The sequence below is a fragment of the Balaenoptera physalus genome (genome assembly GCF_965194825.1).
Source record: "Balaenoptera physalus genome assembly, chromosome: 19".
Lineage (NCBI taxonomy): Eukaryota > Metazoa > Chordata > Mammalia > Artiodactyla > Balaenopteridae > Balaenoptera > Balaenoptera physalus.
Genome location: NC_138900.1, coordinates 32,576,681 through 32,594,659, shown reverse-complemented (window position 1 = coordinate 32,594,659; position 17,979 = coordinate 32,576,681). Strand labels below are relative to the sequence as shown.

The 17,979-nt window shown below is 47.8% G+C and overlaps 1 protein-coding gene across 1 annotated transcript in view; it reads left to right on the top strand.

Moving 5' to 3' along the window:
* ABCC11 (ATP binding cassette subfamily C member 11) overlaps positions 1-10,471 on the top strand; it is a 60,152-nt gene extending 49,681 nt beyond the window's left edge. Inside the window, 7 exon segments of the mRNA XM_082436879.1 lie at positions 740-929; positions 2,400-2,559; positions 5,896-5,974; positions 6,553-6,595; positions 6,598-6,641; positions 8,037-8,201; positions 8,329-10,471. Of these exon segments, the coding sequence (XP_082293005.1) occupies positions 740-929; positions 2,400-2,559; positions 5,896-5,974; positions 6,553-6,595; positions 6,598-6,641; positions 8,037-8,201; positions 8,329-8,442 (795 nt within the window). The 3' untranslated portion in view covers positions 8,443-10,471.
* The last annotated feature ends 7,508 nt before the right edge of the window (positions 10,472-17,979 follow it).

Genomic DNA, 17,979 nt, shown 5'->3' with positions numbered 1-17,979 from the left:
TTGGGTTATTACAAAGATTAAATAACATCACATGTAAATCACTTAGCATAGTGCCTGGCCCATAGTAAAGGCTCACTATAATGATATGTAGATTATTTCATGGAATTACAAAACAACTTAATGGGGTTGACTGAATTATTACCCCCAACATCCAGAGGAGGAGACTTTCCTTCCAATACGCCCACCATGCTCGATGCAGAGCTGTGGGCTTGGAGCCAGGCAGCCCTGGGTTTGAGTCCCCGGTGGTCCACTCACCAGCTGTGTGGTGTTAGCATGTTATCTGAGCTGTTTGAGCCTCTATTTCCTCATTTGTGAAATCATCCAAAATTGCCTACCCCCTAGGATAGGGATCGAGAGAGATTAAGTCTGCATGAGGGCTCTGAGCTATAAAACATGCCCCACAGGGGTGAGTTAGCTCTGCTGTCCTTATTATCATTATTCTGGATTCTGTTTCTTTAGAGCCTCATACAATAAATTAGAGAGAGTTTTCTGTGTTAATAACAAGGGGAGTAGCTATATGGTTTCTCACTCTTTAGGGATAAAATCATGTGCATTTCAGGTGATTGGGGGTGGGATGTTCCTCTTGGGGTGTCCTCTGATCACATGGTGGTGGCTTGATCCTGGTTCAGGGCAGGCTGGGGTGCGTCACACACCCAACAGCTAGAGACCAGTGGGTTGGCAGGGGATGGGCAGAGATGGGGGATAACTACTAATCTCTTTTTCTTTCTTTATAAATGAGATGTGTGTCTCTGAAGCTGCTTTACACATAGAAGGCACGAACTGTCCCCACGGGTGGCCGCAGCATGGGGAAATCACATTCCAGGATTATCAGATGAAATACAGAGACAACACGCCTATTGTCCTCTGCGGCCTCAACCTGACGATTCATGGCCAGGAAGTGGTGGGCATTGTGGGAAGGACAGGCTCTGGTGAGCTGAGTGTCTGGGGTACCCCCGTCTTCATTGTTGGCCTTTTGGGTGTCGGACCTGTTTTCGGACTTGTGCTTACTCAGTGACCCCAAAGATATTTATTGGGCCCTCACTTTGTGCAGGGAGAACAAAATCCAAGGTCTCTGCTGTCATGGGATTCCAGTGGAGGGGACAGACGTTAACGGTCATCAAATAAGGAAATGAGGGAGGTGACTGACTTGGTGGTGAAGGCCGTGGGGATGGAGAGGGGTGTGTTACAGAGTAACGGGGTTCGTGGGCCCTTGAGCTACAGTGGTCTGGGCTCTGAGGCCAACGTCTGCGGGGAGACAGGAATGGTGAACAGGGTGCAGGAACGAGTGCTTCCAGCAGGGGGCGTGCAGGGCTCCGGCTCCTCCATTCCTCCTCCCCTCCAGCTCTAGACCTCTCTAGTCGGCCTCCTCCTTCTCCACCTGTCTCTCCTCACTTCCTTTCTCCTGGTTGACTTCTTTCCTCTCTTCCTCTCCTATCACTTTTGGGAGATCTGACCCTAGGGTCATCCCCTCCCACTTCTTGCATTGTTCAAAGACAGCGCTCAGACCCCAGCCTTGTGCTCCCGGGGCTGCCTCACCAGGTAGCACCCCAGGATGACTGGAGCCTTGTGGGTCTCTGCCTCCTCAGGCCCCTGCAGGCCTTGCACTACTGCAAGGTGAAGAGTTCCCAGCTATATTCTTTCGTGTGTTCTTCCCTTTCTATTTCTCGCCCACAGTTGGGCTGAGAGGACTGGGTCTGACACAGAGAAGCTCTCAATAGAGATGGTCCAATTGACTGTATTCATCCAGTAGGTATTTACTGAGCACCTACTATATGCCAGGCGTGGAAACACAAAGGTGAACAAGACACATGGCTGCCCTCACACTGACCTTATCTTTGAGAGCAGAGGTTGAAAACTCAAATGCTTTTAGGGCTCAGCAAGTAAAATAGATGCACGAAATGGGCCTGGGGTGTGATGAAAGGAGGGCGGGGAGGGCAGCGCACTGAACTTGAAGGCTGTTCTCTCTCAAGGAAGCAGCTACACCTGGCTCCAGCTGCCTATTTCCCAGGGAGATATGGGACCAGTGTTGCCGGTTCTACTGACTTTCAAGAGAAGCATGCAGTTTGAATTTTTGCATATTGGGTCTTTGGATTTTTTTTAAATGCTGGCAAAGAATTTGAAAAACAACAATAACGTTGTGTGTGTGAAACAAAACATATGTATGGGCTGGATTTATCCAGGGGCTCCATTTGCGCCTCCTGGTTGAGGCGGTAACAAGCTGCTCGTGGTTTCGGGCACCCCTTGGAGCGGAGACTCCGGGCCTCTTCTGCCCTCTCAGCGCTCATGACGACAAGGAACAGGCCACGGAGGGGGTGCGTCAGGGCTGGATGCCAGGTCAGACCTGTGCTACCCCTCCTGCAGACTCAGGAGACGGAGCCCCACTTGTTCTTGCCCCACAGGGAAGTCCTCCCTGGGAGTGGCTCTCTTCCGCCTGGTGGAACCAGCCGCGGGCCGCATCCTCATCCACGGCGTGGACATCTGCAGCCTCGGCCTGGAGCACCTGCGGTCCAAGTTCTCGGTTATCCCTCAAGATCCTGTCCTGCTGTCAGGGACCATCAGGTGAGCGCTGGGCCGAGGCCAGCCTGTGCAGAGGACAGGCTCCCAGAAGGAGTTGCAGGACAGATCTCTGGGGCTGGGCTGCCTCTGGTCAGCTGTGGCCAGAGCCTCAATTTCTGGGCCTCCGCTCTCTCCTTGGCACACAGGGCCTCTCCTGCCCACCTGGCCCCCCTCTCCGAGATGTTCCAGAGGATTGATTGAATGAGGCCTGGATATACACAAGAGCACTTTGTAAACCATGATGTCCTAAACAAAAGCCAGGCATTTTTTATTTTTAAAAAATCTGATGGGATTGGTCAGATTTCAGGTCACTATTAGCATTTGCCCTGTGGCTCACCACATCCTTCCACGTCTGGATGTGGTTTATTCTCTTCTCTCGCCCACTGGGTAAGGCCGACCAGGGCTTTCAGGCTGGATGTTAGGATGCACTTTGCAATCCAGGCAGTCCCGTCAGTGAAGCAGGCAGAACTGGGTCTCTTAGACCCCCCTCCATACTTTCTATTTCCTTGGAAGTCAACTCGGGGACTAAGCTTCATCCAGATTAGTGCTGCTGCTTGGTGCTCGTTAGCTTGCTCCAACCCAAGGCATGGAGACTGAGGAAGAATGAGACATTAAAAATGAAGCTGGACCCCGCACGTTCCAGGGATATTTAAGTGGCATTCTTAGAGGCAAGAGGATAACTTAACCCAGAGCTCTGATCATCCATTTATTTATTTTCTTGTTGTTCATTGATTCCTTCATCCTTTCATCCACTTAATTTGCCTTTTCTGAGCCTCTGCCAGATCCAGACATTGTGCTAGGGACTGGGGACACTTTGATGAACGATTACTGCCCGTGCTCCCCCCAAAAGTTCACAGTATAGTTGGGGGTGGGGACATTGTAGAGATGTAAGACCCGTCAAATTATAATACAAGGAGGTAATTGCTAGATCAGAGATATGAACTAAGTGCTAAGGGAGCCCACAAGTAGGACAAATAACTCTGCCTGGGGGAATCCAGAAAGTCTTCTTAGAGAAGGGGGGGTGGGCATTTGAGTAGGGTCTTGAAGGATAAGTAGGAGCTTGCCTGGCAGAAAAAGGGGAGAAAGTCTTTCCAGGGAGAGTGCATAATATGTGCACAGACAGAAAATTTTGTAATGATTGTTTTGTTTTAGAGGAGTGAGATAACATTTAATGATAGATTTCTGTGTTAAGGTAGAACTAGGCCAAATCTATGGTGCCAAGGTATAGGAGAAGTAAAAGTATGAATTAACATTTATTGAGCATCTATATGTGCCAGCCCCATGCTTTAATATTCTGTGTCATTTAACTGTCACAGCAATCCTATGAGGTAGGCACTGTTATTAACCCCCGTTTATAAGGCAAGAAACTGAACTTAGAGAGGAAAAGTGAAGGAGACACACACATAAATGGTAAAGATGAGATATAACCCCAGGTAGTCCAACCCCTTAACCAGCGATGGTCCCCCCCTTGCATCAGGAAGAGTGGACTGGCGTACAGGAGACCTGGGTTCTCTGCCCTTTAAGGTTCCATTTATCTCTGAGTATCTTTGATTCCAGCCTGTCTCTCAGACTGACTTGTGGTGTGACCTTGAACAAGCCACTTAACACTGATAAGCCATAATTTTCTCATCAATACAAGGGGTATACCCATCTCATGGGGAAGAGGATGTCAATGAGCCCATCTGTGAAAATGCTTTGGAAACTATCAAATATCATGCAAATAGGGCATTTTACCTTCTGCTTCTTTAATGCAATCTAGCTCTACACGCAAAATGTATGTGGCTGCCAGAACTGGGGAAAGATAAAGCAGAGGTTAGGAACGGGTTTCAATCGGGACTCAGTGGTTGTGTAACAGGGAAGGGTTTATAATGTTTCCTATGCCAAATGCCAGTGCAAACCTTAATAGGTATAAAGTCCAGTTAGATCCCAATCTGATGTCAGTCGCCTGGATGATCAGTTAGGATTCTTTCACTGCAAGAGACAGAAGAAAATGACCTTATACTTACTAGAATGGCTATAATAAGAAAAGAAAAAAGAGAAAGGAACATAACAAGTGTTGGTGTGAATGTTGAGAAATTGGAACCCTCATGAACTATTGGTGGGAATGTAAAATGGCACGGGCACTGTGGAAAACAATTTGGCAGTTCCTCAAAAAGTTAAATATAGAATTATCATATGATCCACCAATTCTGGTTCTAGGTATATACCTAACAGGGTTGAACGCAGGGCTTGAACAGATATTCGTATACCAGTGTTTATGGCATTATTCACAATAGCCAAAAGGTAGAAACAACCCAAATGTCCATCAGCAGATGAATGGATAAACAAAATGTGATATATACACACATTGGAATATCATTCAGCCATAAACAGGAATGAAAATTTCATATATGCTACAACATGGATAGACCTTGAAAACATTATGCTAAGTGAAATAAGCCGGACATAGAAGGACAAATATTGTATATTTCCATTTAAATGAGGTACCAGTACCAGGAATAGGCAAATTCATAGAAACAGAAAGTAGAAAAGAGGTGACCAGGGGCTGAGGGAGCGGGGAAGAAGGAGATTGTTTAATGGGCAGAGTTTTTATTGGTGATGATGAGTTTTAGTGGATTGTTACACGACATTGTGAATGTACTGAACACCACTGAATTGTACACTTACAAATGGCTAAAATGATAAGTATTATGTTACGTATATGCTAACACACACACACACACACACACACACACACACACACACCAGGTGGCTTAAGCTAAAAGGGCCTCTTTTGGTTCACAATACTGGGAAGGCCAAGGCTGATTCAAGGGCCCAGTGTCCCGCTCACTCTGCCTTGGCTTCATTCTCGGGCTCCAATGAGGGCCCTGGGGGGCACCATGTGTCCCACTCCCAAGACGAGATGGTTGCAGCCTCTCTTGTTCAGTTAGTGAGAAAGAACAAGCCCCCTTCCTGGTGGTTGTTGTCAAAATCCTGAGATACATTCTGATTGGTTCCCTTCCCACCCCTAGCCAATCACTGTGGCCAGGGAGTACCACGTGCTTGTTTGCTTTTACCTGAGTCCTTGCTCCACCCTGGTGCTGGTGGTGGAGCTCCACCTGGACCACATGGGCTTGATGGCTGGGGAAGAGGTGGCCCCCAAACAAGACTTGGGGGCTGCTGCCTGAAGAAGGAAGGGGTCCTGGGAAGGCACAAGAAAGACCATTCATGGGAGTTCAATGGGCTTCTCTGGATCCGGTAATCCAGCTCTAACCATCCTTGGTCACTTGCTGTGTGAGGGGCAGACTGCTCAATGGTCAAGGGTGCTTCTTGAACACTTCTCTTACTCTCCTGAGGCAGGTTCAACCTGAACCCCTTTGACCACCACACAGATGAGCAGATCTGGGATGCCTTGGAGAGGACATCCTTGAGCGAGATGGTGAGTAGCTGCGAGGCTGAATTCTTGGTCTTAGCCTGATGGTCCTCTGGGCTCCGCTCATTCTGCATGGATTAAATCATCTCACGGGATGAGATGGTTTGGGATCCCTAGATAAAGCATAAAGGCTGATGACAGCAGCAGTAAGCCAGGTATGTTCCAGCTCAGGGGGCATAGCAAGGGCAAGGTGGGTACGGCTTCACCCTCCCGGTGCTTACATTCAGGAGAGACGCTTTCAGACAGAGGCAAGTGCTGTGTAGGTAGTGTTGAGACCTGCAGACTGCAGTGAGTGGCCAGGCAGGGCCTCTGTAAAGATGCACATTTATCTGAGACCAAATACTGAGGGGGCGGCTGGGCACCAATCTTTGAGGGAACATTCCAGGCACAGGAACTAGCAGATGCAAAGACCCTGAGAGGGGAGGGAGACAGGCACAGTTGAGGAAGAGAAAGGCCAGTGGCTGGAGTGTAGAGACAGACAGACGGGGGTTTGGGGGAGTGTCAGAATATGACAGTAGAGGTACGAGGGGATTTGTTAGGGCTCACCCCACAGTGGTGCACGGGCATCTTCCCCAATATCACAGATCTCAAAGTTGCCGCAAGGCCTGCAAGCAGAAGTTGTGGGAAATGGCAGCTGCTCTGCATCACCCGGGCCCTCCTCCACAGCTCCAAGGTGAGAGCTGGCAAGGCGTGAGGGGTCCAGGGGATGCCTGGCGTGGGAAACACACTGGCTCTTTCTCCCTCGGGCACGTGGGACTCTGGGTGCCATGCTTGGTTCTGTCCACAAATCCGAGAAGGGTTTGCTGTGTCACTTTCTGCCATTCCATGCGCACCTGCCTGGGGAGGGGCTGGGGCTTCTCCACCTGGGCCTCTGGATCCTGGCATCCCGACTGCCACAGCCAAGCCCCAACGCACTTCTACACGAAGCCACAAGGCTAGAAACGTATTCACTCAAAACTGCCCACTGTACTTTACTTTTAAAACTTGGATGCAGGATACTCCCTCGTCTTTATTAGAACTGAGAATCAGATGACAGCTGTTCTGGGGCAAAATGATATATATATTTAAAGTTTCATCTGACAATGTTTCTTGAGGTTTCCCAGATATGTCACCTGTAATTTCAGGTACTACAGGGGCTAGTTAGGAGCCAACTTTCCCTGACAAGTGGGGTGATACACACACACATACATACACACACCTTCACACGCACACGTATGTACATACTTGCACATGTACACACGTGCACATGCAACACACAACATGGTCAATTAATGAGCAATGCAAAAAATGTTGTTGCGGACTCAGAGCTGTGGGGAAGAGCAGGCAGAGCTCAGTGGGGCCAGAAGCAGGGAGAAAGTTTCAGAGGAGGGAGGACTTGCCCCCTCTTGCTAAGAGAGAGCGGTGACAGGATTTGCGGTATGTATGTAGCTCTTTCTTAACCTCTCGGTTCCGTATTTCACAGTTACTTAGCCACTTGGCTTGAAAGCTGTTTTCTCTATATAGTTTCCCAAATCTGAGTCATCACTTAATGACTTTTGTCATATCTGCGTACCACCTACCCTATGATTTACTCGTGATGACTTCTTTTAAAAAACGGTCTCAGTTTATACAGGAGCATTCGTAAAATCACACTTTCTGTGCCAGTTAGATTTTTCTAATGCATATTATTAACGAAGGAAACACAAAAATGTTAAAGTAAAAAGTACGTTTATCCGTATACTGGCTACACCATTTCTTGTGCCACCCAAGGTGTGTGCCTGGCCGCCCCCCACTTTGGGGAACATTGCTCTACGTTAATTCAGACAAGTAGGAAGGTGGTTCATAAAACAAGAGGTTGCCACTGGCACTTTTTCATTTTTAAGAACTTAATTTTCTGGTCACTAAAAAATAGTTAGCTCTTGGTTGAGACAAGATTCTCTTCATAATGAGATGGATAACTTAGAACTCAAAGTGGGTTTTGAACCTAGTCCAAAGACCTCATTTTCCAGCTAAGTTACTTGGTGAACTAGTGGTAGACCCAGGTCTCGGCCAGAGGAGGCTGCCTTCACTCCCGTTTCGTATCCATCACATCATCCTTATTGATGAGGCCACGGCCTCCATTGACTTGGAGACAGACACCCTGATTCAGCGCACAATCTGTGAAGGCATCCGGGGCTGCACAGCGCTGATTATCGCACACCGTGTCACCACCATCCTCAACTGTGACCGCATCCTGGTCACGAGCAACGGGAAGGTGAGGGAACACCCCAGGGGCCACTGGGAGGATGGCGCCCAGGCCGGCACCACAGGAGGTCTTCAGGTCCCTCAGGACCGAGCTCAGCTGTGCCCCCACCCCCTCCCCTCCTCTCTCTGCCTCCCAGGTGGTGGAGTTTGACAGGCCTGAGGTCCTGCAGAAGAAGCCCGGGTCCATGTTCGCAGCCCTGCTGGCGACAGCCAGTTCTTCGCTGAGCTCAGGAGAAGGGAGACCGCAGTGAAGGCGGGTAGCCGAACCCATCGCGGTGCACGGGAGCCAGCTGGGAGGCTGCAGCCTGCGACCTCCTTGGCAGAGACAGCTGCTTCTCTGGAAAGCAGGGCTGGAGAGTGCTTGGGGTGCTGGTGATGGGAGGGAAAAGGACACTGAGGGAGCAAAGCCTAGAATAGGGTACCTTGTGGCTCCCCAAACCTGAGAACCCCTGCACCACTGAAGACCGTGGGGTCAAATGACCATGTGTCTCTTTTTAAGTGATACATTGAGGAATCTCGTAATAATGGTAAAGCTTATTAATAATAGTTTCCTGATCGGTGTTAAAAGTTTTGCAAATGATAAACTGGTGTTGTAAAAAGATAAAAGAAAAAGTCACATTCTCAGTTCTACTTTCTCTGTTAGCTGGTACTCATTCAGCTACAGGGAACAGAAACGCTCTTAAGCTTTCTGGTAAAAGGGACTTTATTAGCTCATGTAATGGAAAGTTCCAGCAAAAGTTCTGGGTTGAGTGCCAGTATCAAAATGATGTCTGCCTTGCAGACTCTGCCTTTCTTCTCTCAGCTCTACTTTTCTTTGCTTGGCTTCACTCTCTGGGCTTCTCTCCTCATGGTGGCAGTATGGCTGCCAGCAGGTCTAGGCTCACGTCCCACCAGCTCAGTACTCCCGATCTTCTTTCTCCAGGGATTCCAGCAAAAGCTCCAGGGCTAAATCTCACTGGGCCAACTTGGGTCATGTACTAATCCCTGAACCAGTCACGTGCTAGGCTGCTGGAATACAGCGATGGGCCAGGCCCGAGTCACACTCTCACACCTGGGCCTGGGGATGGAGTCAGCTGCCCTGAATGAATCACATAGAGAATGGAGAAGGTTGTTTCCCAAAAATAAAATTGGGGTGTTCTCACTACATTAAGGAAGAATGGAAATGGATGCTGGGCAGGCCCAAGACAGTAGCTGTCTACCATATGTTTTTTACTAACTGGTGCATAGATCGGTGAAATAAAGAGTTAATTTATAACATATGCCAACTGGAAATAAGATTATTTGTTGGCCCCCTACCCCCAAGTTGTTTTATATATATATAAATAGAAAAGGTAAGTATTTTCAGTTTACTTCTAGGGAGGCCTCATTTTTCAGGCAGAGTATGTTTCAAAGCACTTTCCTTTTGTTTTCAGATTAGTGTCTGATTTTGCCATAAGAAAAATCAATTCCATAAACAAGTATTTCTGTTGCACTGGGGTGGGTGCTGGGGATGTAATGCCATGAGGTTCCTGCCGTCATGGAATTTGCCCTCCAGAGAGTTAGTAGTAAACAAGTAAACAGGAGGTTCCAGAACCAAGTGACAGGAGGCAAGGACAGGGCGCAGGAGATGGTGGCAGTCAGAGCAGGCTTCCTGGTGGAAGTGAGGTTGTGGTTTACTGAGACCTGAAAAATCAACAAACATTTGTTCAGATGAAGGGGATTAGGGCAAGGAAGACTGTGCCAGGCAGAGAGAACAGCAAACAAACCCCTGTGGGAATGAACTACGACAGGGCTGATGCAATCACTGGACCTGGAGCTAGTGACACGTGTGCATCACCTCTGTGCCCTTCCTGGTTCTTAGGCAGCACCCGCTTCTCTTCCTAGGGTGTTTCCCGGCTAAATGTCTCCTCTCTCTTAAGAATCCTTTTGTTTGGTTGATCCCCTCCCCCTTTGTCCTTGCATTTCCCTTCTTGGGCCATGAAGAGGGGCCCCTCCTGCTCCCAGCCTGGCTCAACTCTGCAGGGTTGCAGAGCCGTTCATCTGCAAGTTGAAGGTCACTCTACACGCCCTTGCCCTGCCCCCTCCCAGAGCTGCCTTGGGGCAGATGCCTGTGTCCTGTGTGAGAAAGTGCTCTGCACACTCAGTGCCGGATACTTGACCCCAGTGTCTTTCCTTAGGCCTAAGTTAGCTGCCTGTTTTCCTTCAGTGGGCCAGCAGATGGCAGGCTCTTCCCAAAAATGTGGGGATGCCCTGCCGGTTCCAGATGTATTGGGTTGGCGAGAAAGTTCGTCCGGGGTTTTCAGTAAGTTAGTTGGCGTTTTTCAGTAAGGTGTGATGGAACAACCGAACGAATTTTTTGGCCAACCCAGTAGATCCACTGAGAATCCCTTGGAGCAGGGGGTCCCCAACCCCCGGGCCGGGGACCTGTACCGGTCCATGGCCTGTTAGGAACCGGGCCGCACGGCAGGAGGTGAGCAGGGGGACCAGCGAGAAGCTTCATCTGCCGCTCCCCATCGCTCGCATTAACGCCTGAACCATCTCCCTGCCCCCCGCACCCCCACTCCCCTGTCCATGGAAAAATTGTCTTCCACGAAACTGGTCCCTGGTGCCAAAAAGTTGGGGGACCGCTGCCTTAGAGGACAAGAACTAGAGCCCATTTCCACTCGGGCTTCAGGGCCTCATCCCACCTTCCCCCCCAGCAGCCTCCCTTGGGGTGGGGGAGGGAATTCTCAGTCTTGGCAGCACGCTGGAGTCTCCCACAGTGTTTAAAACACCCTGATTGATGTCCACTCCTAGGTGCTTTGATTTCGTTCGTTTGGGGTAGAGACCATTGGGATTTTTAAAGCTGTAGGTGGATCTAGTGTGCAGCAAAACTTGAGAACCATTCGCTCCAAGCAGCAATAAAGTAGAATTATTTGAAAAATAGTATATTGGGTTTTTTCAACAGTATTGGAAATATTTTATTCCTTAAGTTGAGTGGTGACTATATGAGTTTGTTTTCTTTAATTCTTTATATATTTTTGGGCATTTGAACTATGTTATAATAAAATTTTAAAAAATTGATATTTGATATTTCAAAAATAACATAAAAATAATTGTAATGAGAGACTGTAGCTCTACTTCTGTATATTTACTTAATGGTTTGCTATTATTTGTGTTGTCAATTACATCCCTGTGGGGCTGGGGGAGTATTTTTAGTGTCCAGGGGTTCTAAAGGCTCCATCTGTCCTCAGGGCCTAGCCCCCCTCCTGGTTGAGTGCTGTGGGCAGACTTCAACACGAGCTATGTGATGCAGTGCAGTGACAGCAGGCAGACGTACAGATCAAAGGAGACGGTCGTCCTGCTGGCCCTGGCCCTGGCCTGCCCTCTGTCTCCAGCTCTGGACACTGTTTTAAGAGAAACACTATTAAATGGAGGCTCTTCAAAGGACGGCCACTAGGGGTCCTGAGCCATGGTGTGAGAGGGACCAGGAAGGAGGAGGCAGTCTTCACTTTCCTGCAGGGCTTCTTCTAGAAGCAGCTCCAGAGGGCAGCCCCAGGCCAAGGGGCATGAACATTCTTTCATCAGAAATGTCTGGCTAGGGAGCTCCCCCTGGTCAGAAGCCTTTTCTGACTTGGACAGCTCTCCCCTGTGTAGGGCGAGGGGCACTGTTGATATCCCCAGGCTCGGAGAGGGTTCCCGCACGACTGAGTGCCCACAGGGATTCTTTATTTGTGGGAAATCGGACTAGATAACTTCTAAGGGGTATATGACTCTGGGATGCAATGGTGAACATAATAATGCCAATGGCAGGGGTTCTTAAACTTGAATGAGCATCAGAATTGCCTGTAGGGCTAAACACAGCTTGCCAGGTCCCCTACCCCCGCATACTTTCTGATTCAGGAGGTCTGGGGTGGGCCTTGAGAATCTGCCTTTCTAACAAGTTCCCAGATGTTGCTGATGCTGGACCCAGCACCACACTCTTAGAACCCGGGGTTCAGCAAGATCACTCTGTCCCGTATGCTCTAGACTGCAAAGGTTCAAACCCTCATTCTCATGTGTTCCCCAGAGTTTCTGTGCATTTCCGGGACACTTTTATTTTTATGACCTCTTTTGGTTCAGACCTCCGGAGCAACTCACTGGGCCATACAGACTCTCCTTTTCTACATCACATTGACTCAGAAGGAGAACTCAGCACTTTCCCTTATTTCCTTCGTACGTGTAGATGACGTCAATGAAGGTTGGGCCACAGGGGAGTTTCTATCCCAGTCTCCTCCATGCTGCTCACCAGCACCCTCTGAGTTCTTTCTGCTTCCACCTCCCAATCCCTGGCATGTGCTACACAGAGCAGTTGAGTTCTTGCTGTTGATGCCTTTTCCTCCCAAGCAAGTCATCAGGGTCTCATAGCTTACCTCAAGAGACAGGTCAAGGCAGTTCTCTAAACAAAAATCAGTTTCCACCCTACAATAGGTGCCAGCTGTTAAGATAGTAACATTTCACCCCCATTATCTTAAATGTCCTATTCTATCCAACTCTGTGGAATCCAACTATTTCAGAGTCAGAAGCAACTTCAGAGAATGTCAATTCAGATGTTCTTAGCCTGTGGTCCATGGACTCCTTAGCTAGATTCAGGGGAGCCATGACTTTGGATGGGAAAAAAATGATGTCTTTATTTTTAATAATTGAAATTTTACTAACAGAAATTTCCATTGATTATGAAGGAGGCAACAAACTATAATAGTATCAGCACTACCTGTGACTTTGTCCTCAACAGAAATCACCAGTATCCTCAAATCTCATTTCCATTGTTTCAGATGCCTCAAAATATCATTTATATGCATCACTGCTTTGAAATTATAGTAGTTATTCGACCTACTGCTAGATCTTGTTATTTAATACATCAGTATAGAAGCATATATATGACAATATCTGATTTTGGCTTTTTACACATGGTTTGGTGACCATGTTTCAGTGTAATTGCTTTTCACTGCACTCCTATGTACTTTATTTTATACATTAGAAACACTATTCTGAGGGCACTAGAATGCCAAAGAGATCCATGGCACAAAAGGGGTTAAGAACCCTCATCTAGTTCCATGCTTGATTTTACAGAGGGAAACTGAGTCCAAGACAGAGAAGGTTTCTTGCCCACAACTATACCATTGGCTTTTAGCAGGCTGGCTTGGGACTCGAATCTAAAATAGGGAGGAAAAGAAGGGACAGGAGAGCAGCAAGGACTGGGGAGAAGGGTCTCACCCAATACCATGGTTGGGCACAGTCTGCTCAGAGCAGAGGGTGACCCATTCACACAAACTCTAGTGCTGCTGCCTAGCTGACCCTTCTCCAGTTCCTGCCGTCATTGTAGCAGCTCTGAGCAGTACCAGGGCAAAACCAATTCTCATTACAGCAAAGAGGAGTATAATTTTCTGACTTAATAACAATGTTCCCCGGCCAGTCCTTGGGTCCTGGATGCTTTGCCATCTGTGCTGTGCTCTAGCAACAGGTGACTGATCCAGAAGCTTCTCTTCCAATAGGATAGTCCCAGTCCCACTCGGCATTCACTTGGATGTTCCCCACCCCTTCTCCCTACACCCATCAACATACTTCATGGTTCTGGGCTTTTGCCTGATTCATGATTTAGAGCTTACAAAGCACGTCCACAAATATCAGTTCACACAAAATGCACACCATAAGATTGTGCACCATTGCTAGAGAGGGCTAAGAGTTTTCACTCCGAGTTCCTTAACAGTTAGCACAAAGAAGGAAGTAAGATGTGTTACCAGATCTTTATGCCCCAACCACTTAAAGAAAAACATGTGGTTGTTCACAATAAGCATAGTTTTCCTGGTCTTGAGAATGGAGGGTCATGTTTTCTGCATGTGGGGCAACTTGGTATTCTCAGGCTCATCTCTCTAAAGATGTGCTCAGCTCTTTAAGCTCTAAGTGGTGGAGCTGAGCCAGAACACAGGTTTTCTGTCCAAGAACCTGTTTTGTGCTTTCCTAGAGGTTTGCTCTCTAATTGCTATATGCATGCATTTCTGGTTCACTCATTTATGTTTCTTCAACTTCCTGTTTTAAAAGCCCATTCAAATTCCAAATCAGATTCCAAAATCATTTGACATCCACTTTGTTTGCTCTTCCCCCTGTATCTCTCTCCATAGTTCATAGGCAAAAAAACAAAACTGAGAATCCCAAACCCCTTCCTTTAGCAGATATTTTGTGTCCTTCCAACAGCAGCCCAGGAGGTGGCATTCTTATTTCCTGTAAGATCGTGCTAATTAAAAAATTATTATTCACAAATAATAGCTACAGTTTATTGAGTGTTTACTATGTTTAAGACACTGTGTTAAGCACCTACATTATCTAATCCCCAATTAATTTACAGTGTTTGGAAGTTAGTATTCTCATTTTGTAGTTGGAGGAATTGAAATTTAGAGACTTTGAGCTCAGATCTGATTCCAGAGTTCCTATTCTTAACTGCTATATGCTGTTGATTCTGTGCAACTCCACTTGCAGATCTCTGTGTGCTTCCTGGGGTATTCGAGCCAGGTCTCTCTGTCTGTCTGTCTCTGTTACTGTGTCTCTCTATGTCTCTATCCCTTTCTCCATTATTTCTCCCCCCCTTCTTTCCTTCCTTCCTTCCTTCCTTCTTCCCTCTCTCTCTCTCTCTCTCTCATACACACATATATGTTTTTAAAAAATTATTAAACAATTTTTTGAGGTTGATTGAGTTCATGCCTTTTATGCTTTACTGCTGAAGGGCAGGAATAGGGAGGATTTCAGAGACTGAGTTTGGAATAAAGGCCTCACACCACCTCAGAACTGGAAGATCCTCCAGAGGAGTCGTCCTGAAACCTTGCACCAAGCACAGCATCACAGACTCCTAATACAGGCATGTATATTTGTTTACAATGATGTGCCGCATATATGTGTATGTCACTGGACTAACATATCTGTACACACAAAAAATAGAATTTTTATAAGGATGAGGACAAATTTAGAAAGGATTTATAATATTTTTATTAGAAATAATAAAATTATTATTTATTTTATATAAATAACATTTATATATTATTACTCCCCCACCTTCCATGAGTGTACGCACCGCCTGGACAGGAGATTGTCTATCCTTTTCCTAAGGTGGAGTTTCCCTTGGGTGGAGACTGCACAAGCCTTCTCCATCATTCCATGCCACAGTCTGCTGCTCAATAGGCCAAATGATCTTCTTGATGTAGTACGCAAAACTGTCTTGGTAGAAATCCACCTCTGCCAGACCTTCGGCGGACATGGAAGAAAGCTGCCCATTGATCTTCCATAAACCCGACAGCATTTGAATCTGTTTGGAAATTGTGAACGTGAGTCTGTGCTGTGTTTCTGAGACCTCCTGGGGTTGTTGTGAAGATCGAGTGATAAAAGGATGCAGAAGTTCCTGATACACAAAGGACCCTACAAATGTCAAGTGATATTATTAGCTGTGATTTGCATTTACGGAGGAAGGAATGGAGCAAGTAAAACGAGACCCCTTAGACTCGCATAGAGAAAGCCTCTGGGGGCCCAGCCCACCCTGAGGCCAGGGAAGCTTCCTCACAGGAAGGTTTTCCTATACGGCACCCGTCTACAGACCCTCCCCATTTCCCACCTCCCTCTCAGGCATGAAGAGTGAGGGCAGCCTCCTCTGTGAATTTTTTAAAATTTATTTTATTGAAGTGTAATTGATTTACAATGTTGTGTTAATTTCTGCTGTATAGCAAAGTGATTCAGTTATATATATATATACCTACATTCTTTTCCATTGTGGTTTATGTATGACAGGATATCAAATATAGTTCTCTGCGCTCTGCAGTAGGACCTTGCTGTTTGTCCAACCTACATACAACTGTTTGCATCTGCTAATCCCACACTCCCAATCCATCCCTCCCACCCCCCCACCCTCCTTGGCAACCTCAAGTCTGTTCTCTCTGTCTGTGCCTCCTCTGTGAATTACACCCCCAGGACATGGAGAAGTCAGCCAACAGGAGGGGGAATTGACCAGGACAAGAGTAGGAAGAGGCCTTGGCAGGCTTGAAATACTACAGCGAAATTTGTCATAAAATCCATGTGAGTCAGATGAAGAAGGTCTTCTAAGGTGTGTAAATAATTCTTAAAAATGAATCAAGATGCGTTATTTCTGGATTTAGAGATGTGGCTCCCTCCCAACCATTCACTGGCCACTGTGGAATCCTTGAGCCACCTCTGGGCTTGGCACGTGTTCTGAGCAAGGCACTGAGGCCAGTCACGAGGACTCAAGAAATTGGAAAAGACCTGTGTGCCAGAGTTTGCAAGCATGAAGTGAGATAAACAGGAACATTTTATATGCAAGAGTGCCAGTCCCAGACTTACCTTTCATTTAATTCAGAAAGAAGAATTAAGCTCAAATTGTGTTTTATTTTTGGTTAAATAAATGGGGAATGAATGAATGAAATTTTCTCTGTTTTGAGGACTGGATTCCCTCCATCCCTTGACCTCAGAGTCGCTTCACCTTTGCAGGAACACAGAGGGAGGAATGCTTGCCTTCTGAGAGTCAGGAGACGTGTCTACTGGTCTGAGCCTTGCCCCAAGCCAGTCATGGAAAGCCCTCTGTTCTTCGGCCTCTTCATCTGTAGAATGGGAGCTGGGGGAGGATTTTCTCATCTTATATCAAGCAGTGATGTGATGGGCTGGGGAAGGGGTGGCTGTGTAAGCACATCCCATGAGCTTGGACTGTCACCGAAGGAGTGGGACCGTGTCACAGGCCCGTCCTGGGAGGGGGCAGTGCCCTCTAATGTGGGCAGAGGGAATGTTGGTCCCCCAGGGTTCCCTCCACAAGTGTAGTGGGAGCAGCGGTTGAATGCGGCAGTTGGAGAGGGGGGCTCCAGGCAGGAGGGACGGGAAGCCCAACCTGAGGTCTGTGGAGAGAAGGAGACCCAGGCAACAGCAGGGCCCACCCTCTGAGCCCCGTGACTTCTGACCCCGCCTCCTCTCCTTCCTGTCCTCAGGACGACAGCATTGCCTGCCCAGGTGAAGCTCCTCTCTATAGCGATCGGCCCCCAGTTAGTGTTGGGGGCCCTTGTCCCTCATCTTGGAGACAGGCTGTGATGGGAAACACCGTGTCAAACATGGCTGCCCATGTGGGAGGGAGCAGAGACCTGGGGCCCCCAGAGCACAGGGGCGGCCTGGGATACTGCCATTTGGCAGTCCCCTGGTGTTGCTAAAAAAAAAAGAGTAGAAATGCCAAGACAGGATCTCCAAATCTGATACACAAAAGTCTACAAGAATAACTGAAGCCCTTTAACAGACACACACACACACACACACACACACACAGACAGTACTGTTTGCAATTTAATCACAGGGTTTATTTTTTAAAAAACCTCAAATTCATGGTACCCTTTGTGTGGTTCACACAGGTGTATGGGAGTTCTCATCTTTCTTCAATCTTGTAAGAGCGTCTCTGTAACTGAGCGGACGCCCTCACCTGGAGACCCCATCACAGGTGACCTTTTAGGGCCATCTGGGGATGAGAGGACTTGAGCAAAGCCCCTCCCCTTCCTGCACACCAGGCCATGTGTGCTCTCACCTGCCTGTGCTTCCTTCTGCCCTCTCTTCCCCTGCATCCTCCCTCTCCAACACCAGCCCTGGGTCTGGCTGACCCCGTGGGTACTAGGGACAGCTGGACTGGACAGACAGGAGAGCGGAGGGGAAGGGGCTGAGGAAAGCTTCCCAGATCTTCTCCTCTGAGCTGAAAGATAGTTAGGGGCTGGAGGAAGGGGCTGTGGGATTTGCAGGGGAGGTCATGAGACCATCAGACATTG